The sequence below is a fragment of the Mustela nigripes genome, chromosome 9 (genome assembly GCF_022355385.1).
Source record: "Mustela nigripes isolate SB6536 chromosome 9, MUSNIG.SB6536, whole genome shotgun sequence".
Taxonomy (NCBI): domain Eukaryota; kingdom Metazoa; phylum Chordata; class Mammalia; order Carnivora; family Mustelidae; genus Mustela; species Mustela nigripes.
The window spans coordinates 22,200,848-22,222,296 of record NC_081565.1 but is presented as its reverse complement, the minus strand read 5'-3'; the positions used below and the strand labels follow the sequence as shown (position 1 = coordinate 22,222,296).

The following is a 21,449-nucleotide window of genomic DNA, read 5'->3' as shown; positions in this document are numbered from 1 at the left end:
GATGATGTGGTCAATTGAACTTGGTAGTTCTGATTTCAGATGTCCTATAATCTTTTCTTTCTGTGGTCTGTGGTCTATGAAATTAAAAGAAACAAAGAACTTCACTGGTCCATTAAAATTTAAGTCAAGGAAATCAAGCAAGGCAATCAATAAACAATGTGAACCGGCAGTTTGCATACCTCTGCAGGAGCTCTCTGAACCGGACCACAAACCAGTGGGTAGACACAAGAGGATGCTGCTTCCCACGAGGTCAAATCCAGGGTGACATCGGACCCCACAGGCTGCATTGAAGTGGTTGTTACAAGTGTTCTGGATAAAGTAACCATTTTCAGGAGGCCTCAGGGCAGGGCAGTGGACAACTAACATTTACAGAAAGAAAATAAAAAAGCAAAATAAGCCTTTGAAGCAGTATCCTTTTCTTTGTTTGTTTAAGAGGACACTTTAGACACACAGTGAAATTACCCACATCATTTCTATATACTGCATTTCAATTTCTAAGTGCATATTTGGAAGAGGAACCCTTACATCTCACTCCTATTAGGTATGTATTTACTTCCAATTAAACTTTTTAAACAGACTAAGTCTTTTTTAAGCTTTAAAATGTTTTATTTTGATATCTATGTGGATATGAGATTTTCTAGTTCTTGATATTCGTATGTCATTATTTATTTTCCTTCTTAATTAAGGTGGCATGAAACAAGGAATAAGTCCAATAAAGTACATCTGCTGCAGATTCCACGGCCTCTTGTACATGCTACAGGTTAATTAAATCAATTTAACTTTTGATATGAATACTATCAAGATACCATATCATAAAAATATTCTCTTTAAATGGATTTAAATATCACCAGAGCCAAAACCAGCTCATTTGTTACCAAACTGTTATTAGATTTGTGGCTTTTAAGTTCATATGAGATCTTTTTCAAGTACTAAATCTTTCTGGTTTTATGGTTCTATCACTGCCAGGGTCTTGGATCTAGTTTCTCTGGAGCAAGATTATAGATGTGTGCAATGATAAGAAATGCTACTTAATAAAAACAGAGAACTTCTCCTAAGATTAGAGAAATGAATATTAAAGATCACTTAAAGTGAATTAGATGGAAACATCAGCATCATTCCTCTCAAAGAGATCAGCTTTTATATTTCCTATCTGCCAGATGTGGGAGACTTACCTTCACAGGTCTGGCCAGACGCCCGATATCCCTCCTTGCAGACACAGTCTTCCGGAGATGTACTTCCAGGTGGAGAAGTATGATTTTCATCAGGACATGGAAGACAAGTGCTGATTCCTCCTGGAGAACCTTCTGGTTTGTATGTCCCAGATGGGCAAGCTGGGGAAATCCATTTTATATGAATTAATGATACATGAATTGATAGTTAACAGTATTTTTGAGACTAGGAAGGCAGGAAAAATACTTCAGCAGAAAGAGAAGATTACATTAAAGCATCACAGTATTAAATATTTAATTATCATTGAATTATTCTTATTCATATTGATGAGTATTTCTAGCAAAAGTTCAGTAAATATTTGCGCAGATCCTCAAGAAGATGCAAGACAGTGTGGTCTCCTTTAAACAGAAGTTAGCAGCTGTAGGAGAAAATGATTAAGATAAACACACAGATGGAGAAGAAAATACAAATTGTAACAACAAAATTAAACTTGTCTTTTGAGACAGTAAAAAGAAGCCATAAAATTCCAGAACAACAGAACTGAGTAGACCTAGGAAAAGTACTAGTTGTGATAGTAATGCAAGAATATATTCCTTACTTGAAGATTTTGCAAAATAAAAAAAAAAAAAAAAAACTCATCAAGTTTAGGAAAAATTAATAAAAAGTGATTTGACATCCAGGATAAAGGAAAATCAATCATCTAGGAAAGAAAACCAAAATATTTATAAATGGGAAAACCAAATTAATATTTCATTTCTCCTGTGCAAAAATAAATGGCAGGAGAAAGAATGGAAGTAAGATATATAGGTATGTGGAAAAATTATTATGAACCCCAAATCTTGTATCTGGGCAAGCTATTGGTAAATATGAGGAAGAGAAAGCCATTGAAGGGGGGCCTAGGTGGCTCCATTGTTAAGCGTCTGCCTCGGGCTCAGGGCATGATCCCAGGGTCCTGGGATTGAGGCCTGTATAGGGCTCCCTGCTCAGCAGGAAGCCTGCTTCTCCCTCACCCACTCCCCTTGCTTGTGTTCTCTTTCTTGCTGTGTCTCTTTCTGTCAAATAAATAAAATCTTTAAAAAAAAAATAAGAAATAAAGAAAGATAGAAAGAAAGCCATTGAAGGATATGCATGGCACCTGGAAATAAAGACGCACTTTACTGACTGAAAAGAAATCAAAATTAAAAACTCAAGTATGGGAAGAAATGGTTTTTAATAAACTGCTTGAGATTAAGAAACTAGGAGGACATATAGTATATTGCTATACATCTTGCTAAAATTGCAAAAACGAAAAAAAAATCAAATAAGTTTCCTTCTTAAAAAGAAAGATGTGATCGAAAGAAGAAAATAAGCTTTGCACAATATAAAAAAATTGGGAGATGAATGGGAAGAGAACAAGGGAGAGTTCTCATTTCTTTTTATATACATCAATATGATAAAAATGAAAGAAAAACCGAGGGTCACATTTGTACATTAAAAAAAACACAAATAACTATAACTAGAAAAAGAATACGTAACCTCTAGATCATTGGAAGAGGAAAAATCCCAAAGAATGAAGATAGGAAAACATTGGGAAAATAAAAGAAATAGCAGAAAGAATGAAAAACAAAACAGCATAAACTGGGGCATGTGGGTGGCTCAGTTGGTTAAGCTTCTGCCTTTAGCTCAGGTCATGATTCCAGGGTCCTGGGATCTAACCCCGAATCAGGGTCCTTGCTCAGTGGGGAGCCTGCTTCTTCCTCTCCCTCTGCCCACTTCGTTCACTCAAGCATTATCTCTCTCAAATACGTAAATAAAAATCTTTTTTAAAAATCATAAACTAATATAAGAAAACCCAAAGATATCATCTAAAGTAATAACCATGGGTTAATTTAATCCTGTTGGTAAGATACACACCTAAAATAAGCTGACTCACAGGTAAAAGTAAGTGGATGTACAAAGATACTCTAAATATGTTTTAATATACATATTAAATATATATTTAATATATTACTTATATTATTATAAGTATTAAAATTATACATTATATAATTATATATTACTCTATTAATATATATAATATATATTATATATTATATATTATAATATATGACAAAGAACGAGAACTAGAAATTTCTTACAGAAAAAATGAAAATAACCAGTAGTCACAGAATAAACAGTTTAACCTCACTCATGATAAAGAAATGCAAAGTGATAGCTACTTTTTAACTTGGCAGAATTTTTTTAAAGATTTTATTAATTTATTTAACAGACAGAGATCACAAGTAGGCAGAGAGGCAGGAGAGAGAGAGGGGGAAGCAGGCTCCCCTCAGAGCAGAGAACCTGATGTGGAGCTCGATCCCAGCACCCTGGGATGATGACCTGAGCTGAAGACAGAGGCTTTAACCCACTGAGCCACCCAGGCGCCCCTAATTTGGCAGAATTTTTAAAGCATGTTAATACTGCTGATTGCCAGTAAGCAGGTAAGCAAACAGGTTCTCTTCCTCTAGGACAACTGGAGGGTAGACATCAAAAGCCCCAAAAAGAGCTTTCCTTTTAGCAAAGCACTTCACTTCTAAGAATTTGTCCCAAGTGAAGGTTAATAAATATGTATGTATAATTGTTGTTTATCATTACACACTCAGCACTGGCTATAACACAAATGCCAAGAGATGGGGAGTTTGTTAAATTCTTATGACACATCCATCCCGTGGAATATTAGCCATAAAAATACAATTCTTAACACAGAAAATCATCCAAATTATGTAGTTGAGTGAAAAAAAAAGGGGGGGATGTCTCAAACAACGTTATGCATTATGTGATCCTTTTTGGCTAAAAAATACATATATAAGACTTCAAGGAAATGATCTTTAAGGTTATATATGCATGATAGAATTATGAGACTTTCAGGTTCATTTTTGTTGATCTCCATTTTCTAGTTTTGCTACGCTGAATAGGTATTGTGCAAAAACAATTAAAAGTAAATTAAAATTACATGCAAAAGAAAGTCATTGTCGCAGATGTTATATTTCATGTCACCGTTACTGGTTCTCTGACCTCAGAGATCATTTTGATTCCTCCTTCTCCCTCTATCTCTTCCAAAAATCCAAATGAAAACCATGTTGTTTGGATTTTATTCCTTAAAAATCCTCTGCATTTCCCCTCCTCCCTCCATCAGCATTGCCCTGTCTTAGATCTGGACCTACGATCTCTCATCCAGGTTCTTACAAAGTCCTTTACTGGTTCCTCAGTAGTACCTCCATTATAAGTTTTATTGTTCAGATTAATTGAAATAATGAGAGTAAAGCAACACTATCTGACATGTAGTTAGTCTTCAGTAAATTTCAGAATAAGGTCCCCAGCCAATCTTAACTTTCTCAACAATAAAAGAGATCATTATACTTCCTTCCTAGAGGCCTGGTTGATGCTGTAGTGCTTAGTAGATATTACCTCTCTTTCTTCCACTTAGCTTCCGCCTTTGCGGACATTTCCAGGAAGGAACCATTTCATATTGAAAGAAATGAACATACCCCAGCCCTTTACCTTGTCTGAGTGAACCTCCAGCATCCTTCAAGGCTAATTCATTCTTCAAAGCTCCTCCCACTTTTTCAGATTTTGGTGGCTACGTTTCTGAGCCCCTGGAGTACATTACCCTTACCTCTGCTCTGGCACATGTCCCACTGAATGGAATATGTGCACCTGTCTCTCTCTCTCAGGGGGCAACCTGCTCTTGCCTGTTCCAAGAGTCTTCCAATGATGTGACCTAGTCATTAGCCATCCCATTTCCCGACCAACAGTGACTCAATCAAAGGAGGGCAAGAAAAAACAAGCTGTGTTGGAAGGTGGCAGTGGGTTTAATGTGGAGGGAGGACTAAAGTCAGAGAGAATAACCACTGGGTGAAGCGAAAGGACACTGCACTTGGGGTCAAGACAACTGAGTTGCAACCTTGGCTCTTCTACTGACGAGCTTTGCGGTCACTGGCAAGCGACTTTCTTTTCTCTTCCTACAAAATGCACAAGTTACAACTAATGAGGACTACGACCATTTCAATGCTAACATTTGATGTTTCCATAAATAGAATAATACTAGAAAGTAAGTTAAAGAAAACTTCCATATGAGCAGTCAGATTCTGTTTACAGATTTTATGATTTATTTTTAAAATAATATTACATAAAAAGGAAGTCATCTTAACAATATTACCCTCCAAAATGGTTTGAGTAATTGAGAGCTGACAACACTGGAGAACAGTGTTTTGGATAAAAATATCCAAAAGTACATTTGGAAATGTATTGTGAAATTCATAATGATAATGGAAAACAGACTTCAGGAGAACTATTTCAAGGCATTGCACAATTCTAGTGGGAGAGGTGTAATCAACTTCTTTGATACCCCAGGGGGGAGAATTCCTCATCTAAAACCAAGCAAAAGTTGAAAAGACAAAACAAAACTGTGGTTTGAGCAAGTTTCATAAGTGATGGTAAAGGGCTGGGGTATGTCCATTTCTTTCAATATGAAATGGTTCCTTCCTGGAAATGTCCCAAATATTATTTCTTAATTGCTCTTTTAGTTGTTGGTAAAATAAGCACTTTCTCTTTTCAGAAACATCTTGGCGGTTATCAGCTACTATTACTGGAAGTGTGATTCCTGAAGCTCTCATGATGTGCTAATGTTAGATTTTGCTTCAGCTGACAGTGCAATTCTTTGGCTGAAATAAATGAAAGCATCAAACCTAGTTTGGAAATAGGAAAATACAAAGAAGCCTCCATTCTCTCTAATCTGTCTTACCCACTAAATATTAATTTGTTAGGTGACTATTTTAGTTAATATAAATAACATATAGAGTAACAAACACTTGATACAATTCCTTCATATACATAACCTAAGATTGATTTTTTAAAATTGGTAAGTATTAAGAGCCTTTTTTCCTTGCACAATTCATCTTTAAAGGTTAATAAATTCCTCGGAAGGCTACAGGAGTAAAGTTGCTGTTTCCGCATTCAGGCTCTTTACTACACAATTCTAAGGGTGCCCATTTGGGTAGATTACCATGCCATTCAAGAGTCATGCGACTCAAAAGCCCTAGCTTCTGTTCCATGTAGGAAAGGCACCAAGCAAGTGCCTGGGCCCCCAGAGAAAGGTTCTTTATTCTTATAACATCAGGTCCCTTCTCAGCATTAGGGATTTGATCTGAACAAGGAATCTGTCCCTACAAATAGTTGTGCTAGGATTTTGAGCACAGGGGTTCACTGCCCTAGAAGAGAACCAGGTTTCCCCGACGCCGAGCTAGTATTTTCACAATGACAAGACAAGCACATGGGCATGCATGCGAGGAAACTTGCTTTTACGAGACAGCCAAGATCCTTTCCGTGTTCATTCATGAATTAGATAAGGAGGCTTTTAACTGCCTTGGATACTGCACAGCTGAATCTGTGGTAAATGAATTAGCATCCTGTCAATCTTCCGGCGATCGGTTAGCTTATTTGGCTGAAGGACAGTGTATTTGGACAAAATTGTGAATTTGAGCAACTGAGTGGTGCCAGCTCAGCAAATGGACCATTGGCTGCAGGATGCCATGTTGCAAAGAGAAGCGTCTGCTCAGACTGGAAAGGAGATTACTGATGGATCAGGACAAGTCTATCAAAAACCAAAAGATAAAATCCTCTAGAGACCCTGTCTGAAAGAGAATGCATCAGCAAAGAAATTATTATATTGCTAAGAACTAATATATGTTACAGAGAGAGAGAGAAAGAGAGAGGGAGAAAGACAACCTGGCTAAGTACAGAATACTTAAGCAAAGCCTTTTTTGTTGAAAACTCCATGTTCTTAATTGTTCTAAGGTGTTTACTGTCTGGATAAGAAATGTGAGATCATCCTAAGTTTTACAACAAAAATTTTGTGGGCAAGTACTTTTAGAAGAGGCCACTGGAGATTTTAACATTATCTTTAACCTTGTTTATTCTTTCTCAAATAGCCAATAACTCAGAATCATATAAAGAAGAAAATAAAATTTACCGTAAGATAAACCACATTGGGAAGCGGAATCCAATTTTTTATAATTATAAACAACGTTCCCTGTTCCCTTATTTCTTTCATCCACTGAATTTTTTTTTCTTAAGCAAAATAACATTAACTTTTCAAACTCATTAGCCTATTGTCAAATTACTTTATATTTCCATTATTTGGACTAAAAGTATGTATCTTATTGTAGCCTCCACTAATCCTGGTGATTAATAGTTTTTAAAATTACCAGTTAATCAGGCCATTTTGGAGCCTGTGGAGGCCTTCTGTGAATAGGACTCCTAAAAATGACAAAAATGTCTGGAAGGTCATGGTCCAAGGCCATTTTTGCGGGCTACAGGTGGGGTTTCTGGAACCAGAGGGAGCGTACGGCTCTCCTTAAAATTGAAGGTGTTTATGCTTGAGATGAACCTTAATTCTATCTAGGCAAGAGATGCGCTTCTATGTATAAAACAAAGAACAACACAGTGACTCCTGGTGGAAAACAAAAACAAAACAAAACAAAAAACCCAGAGTAATCTGGGGAAAAGTAGCTTGTGCTCATAGAAACAGTGGCATGGTTAATGAAAAATTCCAAAGCGACCTCCTTGCTGAGGGCATTGGCCATAGAATCCATGTGATGTTGTACTCCTCAAGGATTTAAACTTAATGAAAAGTGAATAAATAAAGATGCAGATGTGTTCTCTTGTAAAAGTAAAAATAAAATAAAATAAAATAACCAATTAATCAATTACTTAAATGTGAAATCCTATGCGTTTCAGTGCAACAGAGCTCAGCTTGAACCTAGTGTGCATCTGTCCCTGAGATTCAGACATGTATAGGTCTATTGCTTGAAGAACTGAGAACCTTCTGGGAAGAAACTCCATCCATGGTAAGAGTACTATTCAAAATATTACAACTCAGAATGGCATGATTGTTGATCAATAACAACAGACATCAGCTGTAAGATGAAGCAGAATTCTACAGGCCCACTCGTCTGCTAGGTATTACCTCTACAGGTGCTGGGCAATGGGACAGATGCCAGCGAGCCTGGAATAGGGCTCAGATCAGTACGGGAGCATTCAAGAGACTTAGGGCAGTAGCTATTCACCAATCCAGTATCTTAACCATGTTTACAACTGTACTAATGCATAACTGCTGAAAATTAGTCTGTCCTAAGGAAAGAGAGAAATTGCACACTTTGGATCTAAGAACAACCTTGGCAGTAAGAAAAGCAGAAAAATTCTGAGAATGGTTTGGTGTTTGTTGTCAAATTCATTTCCCTGCGGTCTTACAAGGAGTGTTAAGTTATGAGTCAAGTCTTAGGTCATACTTGCCTTGGATATTCTCCCTCCCTCATTGTCTCTACCTCACTTTAGTAAGCCTTTAAGGTCTTTGGGAGTTTGGAAATGTCGATATGTGATGTTTTCCACGCCCATTGTTGTTACACTAATCTAGGACCTTATTATTTTATGACTTGATTGATTCTGTAACCTCCATATGTATAACTCTTCTTCTAGGTTACTCCACATTTGGTGATTTCTGTTCACAGATTCCAAATTAATATCCCTCTAACATAGCTTCAATCAATCACACCACTTTCCTGCTCAGAAATCTCCAAATGCCTGCAGTTAGCTGTTAACCAAAGGCCATCTCTGCAGCCTGGAATTCAAGTCCTAGTACAATCTAGTTCCTACTCCCAAACTTTCTGGCCCAGAACGCCACTATGTTCATAGATTTAGCCCATTCACGCATCCATACAAGCTACTGCTAATATCCATCACAGGACATTCTATTCTGCACAGTGGTATCTCCTATTTATAACTGTCCAAATCCTGTCATTCAAACCCAAAGCAAATCCCATCACCTCCATAACCAAAAGTGAATATTTTTAGAATATCTATAGCATTTTGTATATCATATTATATATGTTGGATCATTTTAATTTTCATTTAATTTCAGTTACTTAGAACTGGACTAACCATAATGTTTTGTTCATGACACACATTCTGACTTCTGAATAGTTATTAGATAGCTCCATTTCATAATAAGCTACTTTAAGGCAAGTACTGAGCAACAATCATATCTTCCAAAATAGCTGAAAGATACTCGATAATTAAAAGAGTCAATGGATAGAGTTAAATGACTCCCTCTTGTAGTTTCCATAAACCCCCATTTAGAATGAGCTGTCCCACCTGGCATTCATTCTGATATCTGTGTGGTCTTGTCTACTGCACTTCGAAGTAGTCCACTCATCTAGCAATGTTTTCCTTCCATCTTCCCACATTAAAATGTTTGGATTGTTTTCTGAATAAACCATATGTAAATAAAATTGTAAGTATTTTACTCTGGCCACTGCAACGCTTTCAACACATTAAATTTCACTGTGTCACCACCTTTCTCCCATTTCACCCATTAATGTAGGGTGTGGTGCAAAGGATCAAGTGAGAATCCTTGGAAGAGAGTTCTGGTAATTATTACTGGCTCTGACACTGTCTGCCCTTCTCTGCGTTATATAACCAATTAAAGAACTGGTTTTTCCATTACGATACCATGGCTGATCATGTTTGTAACCATCTAGTTGTAACGCTAAAATTTCACAACCCTCTGCAGGGATGAGAAGGATATGACAGGTAACAGGATACTGGGGATCGAGAATAAGACAGAGTTCCACCTGCACCCTGACAGACATTGTAGTCTTACACAGATGATTAAAAGGGGCAAAGTACCATGTTATGTGAGAACACATAAGAGAGGCATTACCTAGACATGAAGCAGTCGGTCAAAGTGATTTCAGAGTGAGACCAGAACCATGCACAAAAGGGAGAAGTGTACACGTAGGGGGACAGCATTTAAAACAGAGGGACCAACATGTGCGGGCCCAGAGGCAGGAGAGAGCATGCTTGAAAACACAAGCATTCACTCTGGCTGGAGTACAGACGGGTGAGGCTAGAAAAGTAAGTGGGTGCCAAAACCACGAAGAATGGATAGGCCACATTCAAAAGCTAGGAGTTTATCCTTACAACGGTGAGAACGGGGAAAATGCTCAAGTTAAGGTATGTGACAAGATCACTCTGGGTGACTTCTGGAGAATTATTTTGAAGGACAATAACATTTCATTCTCAAACACATGTTGATTCTGCCACTCCTATTTTTTCCTATATGTAAGGATCATTTCAGAACTTTAAGTTATGATGAATGATTTTTTTTTTTGCCTACTTGCAAAAAATCAAAATTTCATAACTTTTTCTAAAACTGTTATCCTTTATTTATTGGTCATTAGTTTTTTTTTTCCATTTTACTTTTGGTTTCAATAGAAATAAAAGTCATCATTGGGCATAAGATGTGAGAAAAAGAGACATCACTGCTTCCACAAAAGGTGTGCCTAGTTAAGTTAACAGATAGAAAGCAATACCACTGTTGAATCCATAAACCCAACATGGAAAAATCTGTCACCAGAGAAGATATGATGACACAAAAAGTAGAAGAATCTGTTTCTGAGAATATGGAGTAGATGTACTTTTTCTTAGTCTTCCTGGTAAGTACAACTAAAAACCCTGAATGTTATATATAAAATAAACATAAAATGACACTAATAAAAAGGCAGACTAGCTAGGGATCTTAAGAACCAAAGCCCAACAGGGTAGTGAATTCCATGGGATTCCTTTTTCCTCACACATTCCAGACTTAGGGCCAGAGTAGTTAGCCATTCAAAATACCAATGGGAATGGACAAAAACTCCAAAACAATAAAATACTGCTCTCTCTGGCCAAAGGATGAAGAAATGGCAGTTAGGACACTTTAGGACAAGAACCAGTCAACTCCTCTAGCCCACACACCACAGAAAAACTGTGGCCCAGTGTAGCCATACCACGCAGAGACCAAGTGGGAAGTCTAGATTTTTTTCTCTTGCAAAGCTCTAGCAAGGCACCCCAACACCTCTGCCAGAGTGGTATCAGTGACGGCCAAGTAGAGAGGTGGATCTTGCATGCCAAGGGAGGTGACAGTGGTGAGGGCTGTGTCTCACTTCCACACTCACCAGGAAGTAGCAAAGGGGTCTTCCCTCACGCCCTGTGGAGTGGTATCAGAGCTGGCCCATGAAGAGTCAGAACTTTCATCACCACCAAGCAGCAAAGAGGTCTCCTCTTTGTAGTGTCTGGGAGGTCATGCAAGGAGCAATAAGGAAACCTTCCTAGAACCAAAAATTCCATCCACATCCAGCAGTAATGAGGATCCCCCTCACATACACATATCAGTGTCAGTGGGGGCAAAATGAGGGTTATAGCATCTCACTATGCTCAATTGGCAGGAATAAGGCAATGCTCCTCATCCCTCTTTCTCTGCTGAGGGAATGATTACATAACATTCTTGAGATGACAAAATTATAGAAATGGAGAACAGATAAGAATTTGCAAGAGGTGAAAGTGAGGACAACTAGGAGCAGAAGGGCAGTGTCTGGGTTCTAAAAGAGCACATTATGAATCCTTGTGGTTTCCATCTTGATTGCATCCATGTCAATATGTGCAGTGTGATACTACACGATAATTTTTTTTTAAAGATTTTATTTATTTGACAGAGAGAAATCACAAGTAGGACAAGTAGGTGGAGGGGCAGGCAGAGAGAGAGGAAGGGAAGCAGGCCCCCTGCTGAGCAGAGAGCCCGATGTGGGACTCAATCCCAGGACCCTGAGATCATGACCTGAGCCAAAGGCAGCGACTTAACCCACTGAGCCACCCAGGCGCCCCACTACACGATAATTTTGCAAGATGTTATCACTGGAAGGATCGAGGAAAATTATATATGGGATCATTCTGTATTATTTCTTAAAACTACACCTAACAATCTGAAGGTTTTGAAGGGGCGGGGGGTGGGAGGTCGGGGTACCAGGTGGTGGGTATTATAGAGGGCACCGATTGCATGGAGCACTGGGTGTGGTACAAAAACAATGAATAATGTTATGCTGAAAATAAATTTTAAAAAAATTTAAAAATAAATAAATAAATAAATAACCAAAAAACTACATGTGACACTACAATTATCTCAAAAGGAAAAAAATGTGGTAAAAATTCAAGAGCAAAAGGAAAAGAAGCAAAATTTCAAGGTGCATCTGAAAATATCCAAGATGGAGAAAATGGATTTTGGAGTGTGGAGTACCTAAGGTCACCATGCAAGTGTGGTTGGCTGGTGGCCAGGGATGTTTCTTCATGTCTAACTACTGCTTTACAGGTACCTTGAACCATGAAACACAGTATGATGAAGATGGTACATGAGTATTGGGACGATTGGAAATTGCTATTCCTCCTGCACAAATTCATAAATGGACCTTCTTATTTACATAACAGTTTCAATGAAATTTTATAGTTCCTCATGAGGGTCACACAATTCTCTTTCAAATTATTCTTAGGAAATATATATTTATATTTTTATTACTGTGAATGGGATGCCATAAGATTTTTTAAACTTAATGTTCCTGCATAAAAATTTATTGATTTTGAAGTATTTCTCTTATCACATTATAAATCTATTAATTCTAGTAATCACTAGAATTTATTTCTCTGTATTTTCTAGGTTAAGAATAATACTGTATACCACAGTAAAACAACTCTTTTTGTTTAGAATATTAAATATTGATGGTAAAACAATAAACTTGCTTTATTAATGTTTATAGTTGTTTGCAGTATTTCACATATAAAGTGCATTTGATTAATTTTTTTCTTATCACTTGTTTCATGGTCCATATTTTCATATATCTGCTTCCATATTTTGCCAAAATTTTTTTTTAAGATTTTATTTATTCATTTGACAGAGAGAGACACAGCTATCGAGGGAACAGAAGTAGGGGCAGTGGGAGAGAGAGAAGCAGGCTTCCTGTGAGCAGGGAGCCCAATGTGGGGCTTGATCCCAGAACCCCGGGATCATGACCTGAGCCCAAGGCAGAAGCTTAATGACTGAGCCACCCAGATGCCCAACAAAATTTCTAAATTTCAAGTTTTAAGCGAAATTTTCCTAACTACTAACATTACGCTACATGCAGTAATAATGGTTTGCTTTATGTATTTGTTAAATGATTGCTTAAATGGTAAAAATCCACAATATCCTGGTTAAGTGACTGCTTTAATGGTAAAAATGCACAATATCCTGGCATACTATATCTTGCAGTGTTATATGCATTAAAATCCTTTTCCAAACCATCAGTCATCAATACATACAAATAGATTTACATACACACACATGCACACACACAACACACACACACACACACAAACACGCGGGAGCACACCAGTGACACAGTTTTATGAGTAGGTTTAGAAAATAATGTCAATAATTAGATAACATGAAAGAGATAAAATGTGTTATTAGCCACTTCCTATGTTGAACTCAGCCTTCCAGATGGCCCGCTTTGATTCTAAGCCAGTGTTTCTCAGGGTCAGTAGACTTGTTCACCTTCACTTCTCCAAAAAAGGAATGGAAAATTCCCAGGAAGTTGGGAACCAAGCAGAGTTTCCATATGCTGTGTTCTAGTATCTGAACATGCAGTGTGCTTTATTATCTCTTTACTCATTCATTCTTCACTCCAAGTTTACTAATGCTTACTCCAAGTCCCTGTGCCATGTCTCAGAGGCTATTAAAAAAGAAAGAGACGTGGATGTAATCCTGCCCTAAAGGGATTCACGGAGTATTGAAGAAGAAAAACTCACCCCAAATGATCATACTGTATAGTGTTTTAACAGAAAGAAGATACTGAAGAAAACCAAAGACTTTAGCTTTAACTCACTGCTACAGCAATGAATCTACGGAAGAAGGGATAAAAGGGAAAGTTTCATAAGAAAAGTGAATTTGTTGTGAATCCTGAAGTACTGTCAAGAAAGGGACAGACAAGATGTGGAATATTCTAGGCAAAGGTGACAAGGCACGGAACCATGAAAGGCGGTGAAGTGGCGGAAGAGCCACAGCAATTTGTGGCAGCCGGAGCAGAAGATGCTTCCGTGATCATAATTAAGAGATAACTTAACCCTAGTAGAATCACATGGCTTTGATATTCTCTCTAAAACTTTACAAAGAGAAATGGTAATGCTTTTTTGATCTTATGCTAAAGCATGAACTCAGTTTGTCCCTACAGAACATGGTTTCTCAAGCTCAGTACTACGGGCATTTGGAACTTGCTGGTGACTGTTTAGTGTACTGTAGGATATTCAGCAGCGTCCCTGGCCCCTAGCCACTAGATGACAGGAGCTCCTTCCAGCTGTGACAACTAATATTGTCTCCAGACATTGCCAAAAATCCCATGGGGAGCAAAATAGCTCCCTATTGAGAACCACACAGGTAGAGAGTCTAATAATTTAAATTCATCAAGCACTTATTATAAGCCAAGCATCCTAGCAAGCTTTCTGCACACATTAACTTATTTTATTTTTATGACCATCCTGCTATTATTAAGCCCAATGCATAGACTAGAAAACTGAGGTCCACAGAGGTCAAAGAACTTGCCCAGAAAAACACAGTAAGTGACAGAACTAGGATTCATGAATAGAATTCATGCTGATAACTGCAGTCGATGACTATACATACATAGATATACACACGTGTGTATATATATATGATAAGATATATCAATCTTACGACCACCAGCATTTAGCATACTACATGGCATATCATAATTTCCCTGTGTTTGGCTTTCTGCAGCTTGGGCCATCATTCTCAAATCGCTCACACTGGCTAGTCATCTAACATTTAGTATGCACCAAACCTTGTACAGAGTCCACAGAACCAAACATATGGGATGCTAAACTACAACTCAGAAGCAACAGTTCACCTTAAATATAACCTGGAAAGAGCAGCAAAATATTTCTGGATCATTTCTTTGATGGATAATGACCGTGCAATGAGTGTTAACGGATGGACTGTGGGCAGTATAATGGCTCAGAGGCAGCACAAGTACTGGGATCCGAGACAGCTGGGTCTGCATGCTAATGTCTTTACAGTTGAGTGACATTAGGGAAACCTTAAATTCTCGAACACTGTTTCCTCTTCTGCAAAATGAGGAACCTAAGTAGACAAAAACTTTGCAAGAGCCATGTAGTTACGGCATGAATCATTTTGAGAAACAATTTTCAGAACCTCAGCATTGCCAGGGACTCCTACCTAAGGTGATGTACCAGAGAAAGCATCTAGAGCACTTTTTGCAACTGCCCTTCATTCATTTTTCAAAAGAAATGTGTGTTTTTCATCCCTTCTAAGTCTTACTAGGGTACACTGTCCCAAGGCAGCAAAGCTCCAGCATGACTCAAAATCTTGATACCTGGAGACCTTCCTTTAATTAAGGTACAATAAGCAAGTCCTCTAAAAAATGTTCCCTGTTTTACACATACTTAAGTTAAATATCATTCTGTATTTCCCGACATTGTAAATGGAGTATTTTGGTTCATTTCTGGGATGTCCTGAATTCAGAAATATTGTAGGCTGGGAGAGTGGGAACAAAGGTGTTGTTCACTTATCACCTCTTCTTTTCAACTTCCTGACTAGTGTCAAAGAATATGTCACTTCTTCAGAGGAGTCTGATGAGGGCAAAGCAAGGGAGACAATCTCCATGGGAAATACGGAAGGTGGCAGCTACATATTCTATCCAGCTGAGAAACTCAAGAGCAGGCTCTCTGCCTTATTTACCAACTATGGAAATCTAAAATACTATGTTGGCCACCGGAATCTGCATTAGCTTATTGAGGCTTTTTATCTCAGAAAATAAGTCTGATTTGGAAAATAGATTTAACTGTGTGAAATATTTTCACAAATAAGTTATATATAGATATTTGTCCATAGATAAATAAGCTGAATCTATAGCTCCAAGATTTTGGTAAGGATATATTAATGCACATTCTAAGATAAAATAATTTTATCGGAAGCTACTGGACTGTTAAAGGTTTATTAAAATTTGTATTGCTTTGATTTTCCCAGATATGATTAGATTAAACAAAGCGCTTCCATGTGAAATAGTAATGGGTAGTCTTTTAACGTGTCCTAGCAAAGTTCCTTTGGGGGACTTCCGAGAAACTTGTGAAAAAAATGAATGATTATAATGATTGTAGTGATTGGGTAATATGTCCTTTTGCAAGTCAAAAGTATTTCAATTCTTCAATTTCAATAAAATTGGAAAAGGACTTAAGGGAACAGTCAGCTAATAGATCAACTGCAATATTTTTTTTGATGATGGATAACTCATGTTATTTTTGGCACATAACTCAGGAGGAACTCAAAGAACTGAGTGATGTCAACATAACACAACTCTTTCAAGCCCAATCTACATATTTGTGTGAAGGAGGTTTTCAGCACGAAAACCTATAAAAGTGAAAAATAGAAATGGAATGATGTTGTATGCTCTCTTACTCTAATAATAGAAGTCCATGGACACGTGAATTAATCATGATCCATCTCACAAAGACATGAGTCTCCAACAGCAGCTTATTTCTACAGGTAGTATCAAAAGGAATATTATCTTTGACAAATTTTATACAAATAACACTTATAATAACTCAATCGAACAGCAATTCTGGGTCACAGAAAATTTATAAATTTCATATGTCCATATATGTCCATAATTTTTGTGGCAGAGAAGCAGAATTCTGTGATTCATAAAAGGCTTTAAAGTATAAAAATACACTGCATTTCAATGAGGTAGTACAAGTAGAATGGACAAGCTCTAAGAAAACAAGAAACCATGCATAGTTTCTGCATTGAAAAAAGCTGCTTCATAAAGGGATTACTACTAGAAAGAATCAAATTTGTTATAATATTTAGATTTCAATGGGTACATTTAAAAGTGATATCATAGTTTTATTTTAGAAGTCAATACAGGGGCACCTGGGTGGCTCAGTCGGTTAAGCATCTGCCTTTGGCTCAGGTCATGATCCCAAAACCCTCGGATCGAGTCCCACATCAGGCTCCCTGCTCAGCGGGGATCCTGCTTCTCCCTCTCCCTCTGCCTGCCATTCCCCATTTGTGCTCTCACATCTCTCTCTGTCAAATAAATAAATACAATCTTTTTAAAAAAAAAAAGTCAATACGGTATTACGGAAATACCATCTATTAAAATCTTGCTGAAAATTTTCCAACAGCTACTTTCGACAAGGGGTATATGGGTTTTCAATTTTTTAGGGGTTACATGAGCAAAATATTTAATGACTATCAATTAGCAGATGTTAAATGTTTTCCTTTTCATTGTTGTTGGAGTTAAGGGGCCAGGGAATAGAAGGAAAAAGGTAAGATTTCATAAAGATATCATAACAGGAATTAGTTATAATCTTTATTTTGACATTTTAGAATACTGGATATATTTTTATGAGTATTTCTAAAAAAAAAAAAAATACAACATACTGACTTGGGGAGGCTCAGGTTTAAAATGGCAATAGAAGAGGATCTTAAGCTCACCTTGCCCCAAAGTCATATCACCTCTGTGGCTATATATGGAACAACTTCCTCTAAAAACAATCTAAAGACTGAGCAAGCCCTATGCATCAGACCCACACCAAGGCAAGTAGAAGAGTCTAAGACACAATCCTACCGTAAACCCCATCCCTACCTGGAGTGACCCACCACTGTGAGGAAATGCAAAGCCCCGAGATTCTCCCTAAGGAGGGAAAGGTTTGAACCCCACATCAGGCACCTGAACTCCCAAGACCTACACCTGATTGATGAGCCCCAGAAACATCTAGTTTTGAAAACCAACCAGACCAAAGGCTCACATCCATAGCTGCACAGGCTGTAACCAACAGAGAAGCAGCTCTCATGAGGCTCTTACTGCTCCCTCGCCCCCACTCAGCTGGAGCAGCCCATCCAGGGGCTCCCAGACTTCATGGGATGAGGCCTGTTTGCCATCCTTACAGGGCCAACCTGAGGGCAGTCATCTCAGGCAGCTCACAGCTGGGAGCCTGCTGGCTGGCGGGCACCATCTTCACACTTGCTCTAGTTGCTGGGCACCATCTTATTCGTTTGTTTTAAACACTAGGCTTTTTTCCCTTTTTCCCAGCAGGAACCATCTGTACACAATCCCTCTGCCATACTCTACAGTGGCAGCATCTCCCATCTGGTGCCCTGGCTTTGCAGCTGCGGCCTAGAGGGTACCCCTTGATCCCCTGGCTTTGGTGGCCCGGGGCTGGTGCTCCTGGGTCCTACATATGGTACCAATGGGAGAGAGAGTCTTGGGTAGGCTACCACCCCAGGGCACCACACAGACAGCAGACTGAAAGACACCCTCTTGTCTTTCTTTCAAAGAGGACTGCTGCCTATCCTGGAGCTTGGCCTGCAGGCGTAGGTCTCAGGTTTGGCACACAGAGGCCTTCTGCTTTGAAGGAATGGAGGCAAGTGGATGCTACCTTGGAACTTTCCTTCAGCCTCCTGACAGCCACCAATATCTCCCTCGAAAGAGCTTACATACTCCACTGGAGCCTCAATTTTTACCACTGCCCCCGAGGGGACACTTCCAGATCCCCTGGCTCTGGAGGTGGGCAGGGTGTCTATGAGCATTCCCACAAGACTATACATATTTGCATACTTTAAAAACTGCCTGAAGGTCTGGCTTCTAACCAGCCTGCAGTCAGATGCTATCTTAGCCCTACCCTTTGGGACACGCTCAGGTCTTGGCGCACCCTCAACAACTGGGAGCCACTAACAATAAAAGCGGCTGCTTGGACAATCACAAAGTTTTGAGAGACAACCAGAGTTAAGGTTCATCTCCTACATGAGGTCATTCCTTCAAGACTGGGAGAGGTGGCTGTTGTATCTACGGCACAGAAACCAACACAGAGTCAAGAAAAATAGAGAAACAGAGGAATATGTGTCAAACAAAAGAACAATGTAAGACCTCGGGGGGGGGGGCCTTGATGAGATGGGGATAACTAACTTACCTGATATAGTTCAAAGTAATGGGTCCTAAAGATGCTCCCCGAGCCCAGGAGGAGACTGGAAGAGCACGGCGAGAACATCAACAGAGAGACAGAAGAACGTACCTAAGAAAAGGGTGCCTGGGTGGCTCAGTACCTTAAGTGGCTGACTCTTGATTTAGGTTCAGGTTATGGGATCAAGCCCTGAGTTGGGCTCCATGCTGGGAGTGGAGCCTGCCTCCGATTCTCTTTCCCCTGCTCCTCCCTGCCCCACATGCTTGTTCTCTCTCTCTCTCTCTCTCTCTTTCTAGAAAAGGAAAGGACCAAATAAAAATCACAGAGCTGAAGAATGTAATAATTGGACTGAAAATAAAATTTACTGACTTTGGAATTTGGTGATGTTTCACACCTGTGGTTAAATGCATCTGATTCTATGCATTTTCCTGTTACAAAATCAGGACACCACCAGGACCTTACTCAGTGGAAAACCGAACAAACTAGCCTACTCTAGGCAACAGTTACCCATCCCCCTCCCGAAGTTGATGGTAACCAGTGTCAACCTGCTAAGAATATTCCCTCATAAAAAGCATATAGGAATATGTTGTACAGATTCCTTATACCTTACATATCCATTATCAGGCACCGCTGGGGATTTTTGGGGGGGAGGGGGAGCTAAGCTCAGAGAACAAGATTGCCAAATGTTTTGGTTTCCATTCAAGAATTTCTAGAGCTCTCTGTCCTCTCTCTTTCCAAAGAAATGACATAATATTTAGACAGGAAAATGTCTGTGCGCAGCACAGGGGTGGGGATTCCTGTGCATATATTTACATGTATGAGATACTTCCACACAAATATTTTAGTGTTTCTATTTCTATAGTGTATCCTCCTTTTATGAAAAATAATACAACTGGGGCTGTCGCTCGTTATCCAGCCCTCAGCCTTGGCCCTCCTCCAGCTATAATTTTCAATCTGCAGATTGTTCCAAATTCACTGAAATGGAGTCAATGTCTGCAAAGAAGCAGTGTCCTCAAGATGCCTATTGTCTTCATACTCTGCATCTCTCAAATCCCTTCAGGGGAAAGCTTAGAACATCTGCCATTGCTTGGATTTACAACAAGAGTTCACTGGCTGTTCACAACTGATGCGATGATCTAGTCATCTAAAAATGACTACTCCAGGATATCGACCATACCCTGAATTTGATTTATTGTTGACAAGGTTTAGCCCAATGTAAATATTTTACATTAAAAAAAGGCATTCTTAAAAATTTCTTCCCATGTGCCTTTGGGCTAGGGATCCTGTGGTGCCGAAAGCAGACAAGGAATCCATGCTTTTGCCTGAGATTTCAATTATGAGTTCTCATCCATTTAAGATTCTGGTATTAAACTTGCCCTCGTACCTACATCCTTCCTCTGGAGTACTGAGGGTAGACAGTACTGAAGGTAGGCAGTGGGCACACATCATGAATTTGTCCGTGCCCATTAGAGTCTCTAGTGATGAAGTAGGACAAAGACAATAGTTGGGCGTGGTGGGGAAGGGAACCAGAAGAAGCACAAAAAAAGTCTGAGGAATGAAATAGCATGATACTTGGTGGAAACTATAACTAGTTCCAGCTTTTAGCTCAAAGGGTAAAGACAGGCCAACTCAGGCAAAGCCTTTATGCCATGCTGAGAAGCTTGAAGTTTATTCTATGAATGACTCATAACTAAAAAACACTGAGAAGATCTACATCTTATATAACTCATCTTCTTCTTTTCCTTCCTAGTATTTGGTTAAAACATATGAGGCTGCTAATTAATATTGATGACCTCATAAAGGCAAAACTAATACTTAACAAAATCTGAAATTGTATTTTTAATTGTGCATTCATTTGTTAAATGTCTATCTCTATGGCCAGATGGTAGGCTCTAGAGCCAGACAACCTGGGTTTACCTCCCAGGTCTATTAGCTGACTCGGGACTAGTTCTCCAGCTCCCAGACTTTAAGATGGAGCAACACTCCAAAGAGTTACTACAAACATTGAGTTAATACATATCAATGTTTGGGAAAGGGCCTGGAATATCATAAGTGCCCTTTAAATATTAATAAATTATTATAGTTATTATTGTGGTCATCCTCATCTCATCTGTATCACTGTCCAAATGCCAATGTCAAAGATGCAGGATGAAGAAAGGAATGCTAGAGCTAGAAATGGAAGTAACACCTTCTTTTCATTAGACTCCACACTTCTGTAGTACAGTTCCCTTGACTGAAGTTCACCTAAGGGAACATTTTCTCAACCCTTTAAATGTGGACATGCTGTGTTAAAATTCCACACCTGAGGGGTGCCTGGTGGCTCAGTCGGTTGGGCCTCTGGCTTCGGTTTACGTCATGATCTCAGGGTCCTGGGATAGCCCCGAATCCTGAGTCAGGCTCCCCGCCCAGCGGGGAGT

The 21,449-nt window shown here is 38.9% G+C and overlaps 1 protein-coding gene and 1 pseudogene across 3 annotated transcripts in view; one reads left to right on the top strand and one right to left on the bottom strand.

The window, feature by feature from the left end:
- The window catches only part of SVEP1 (sushi, von Willebrand factor type A, EGF and pentraxin domain containing 1), a 178,849-nt gene that overhangs the window by 122,925 nt on the left and 34,475 nt on the right, over nucleotides 1-21,449 (bottom strand). For all 3 annotated transcript variants that reach the window (XM_059411091.1, XM_059411092.1, XM_059411093.1), the window contains exons 4-5: nucleotides 1,173-1,331; nucleotides 180-359 (exon numbers count right to left, since the gene is read on the bottom strand). In XM_059411091.1, coding sequence (XP_059267074.1) covers nucleotides 180-359; nucleotides 1,173-1,331 — 339 coding nt within the window. The remainder of the gene's footprint in view (nucleotides 1-179; nucleotides 360-1,172; nucleotides 1,332-21,449) is intronic.
- Nucleotides 7,462-7,808, top strand: LOC132025051 (large ribosomal subunit protein eL33-like; annotated as a pseudogene).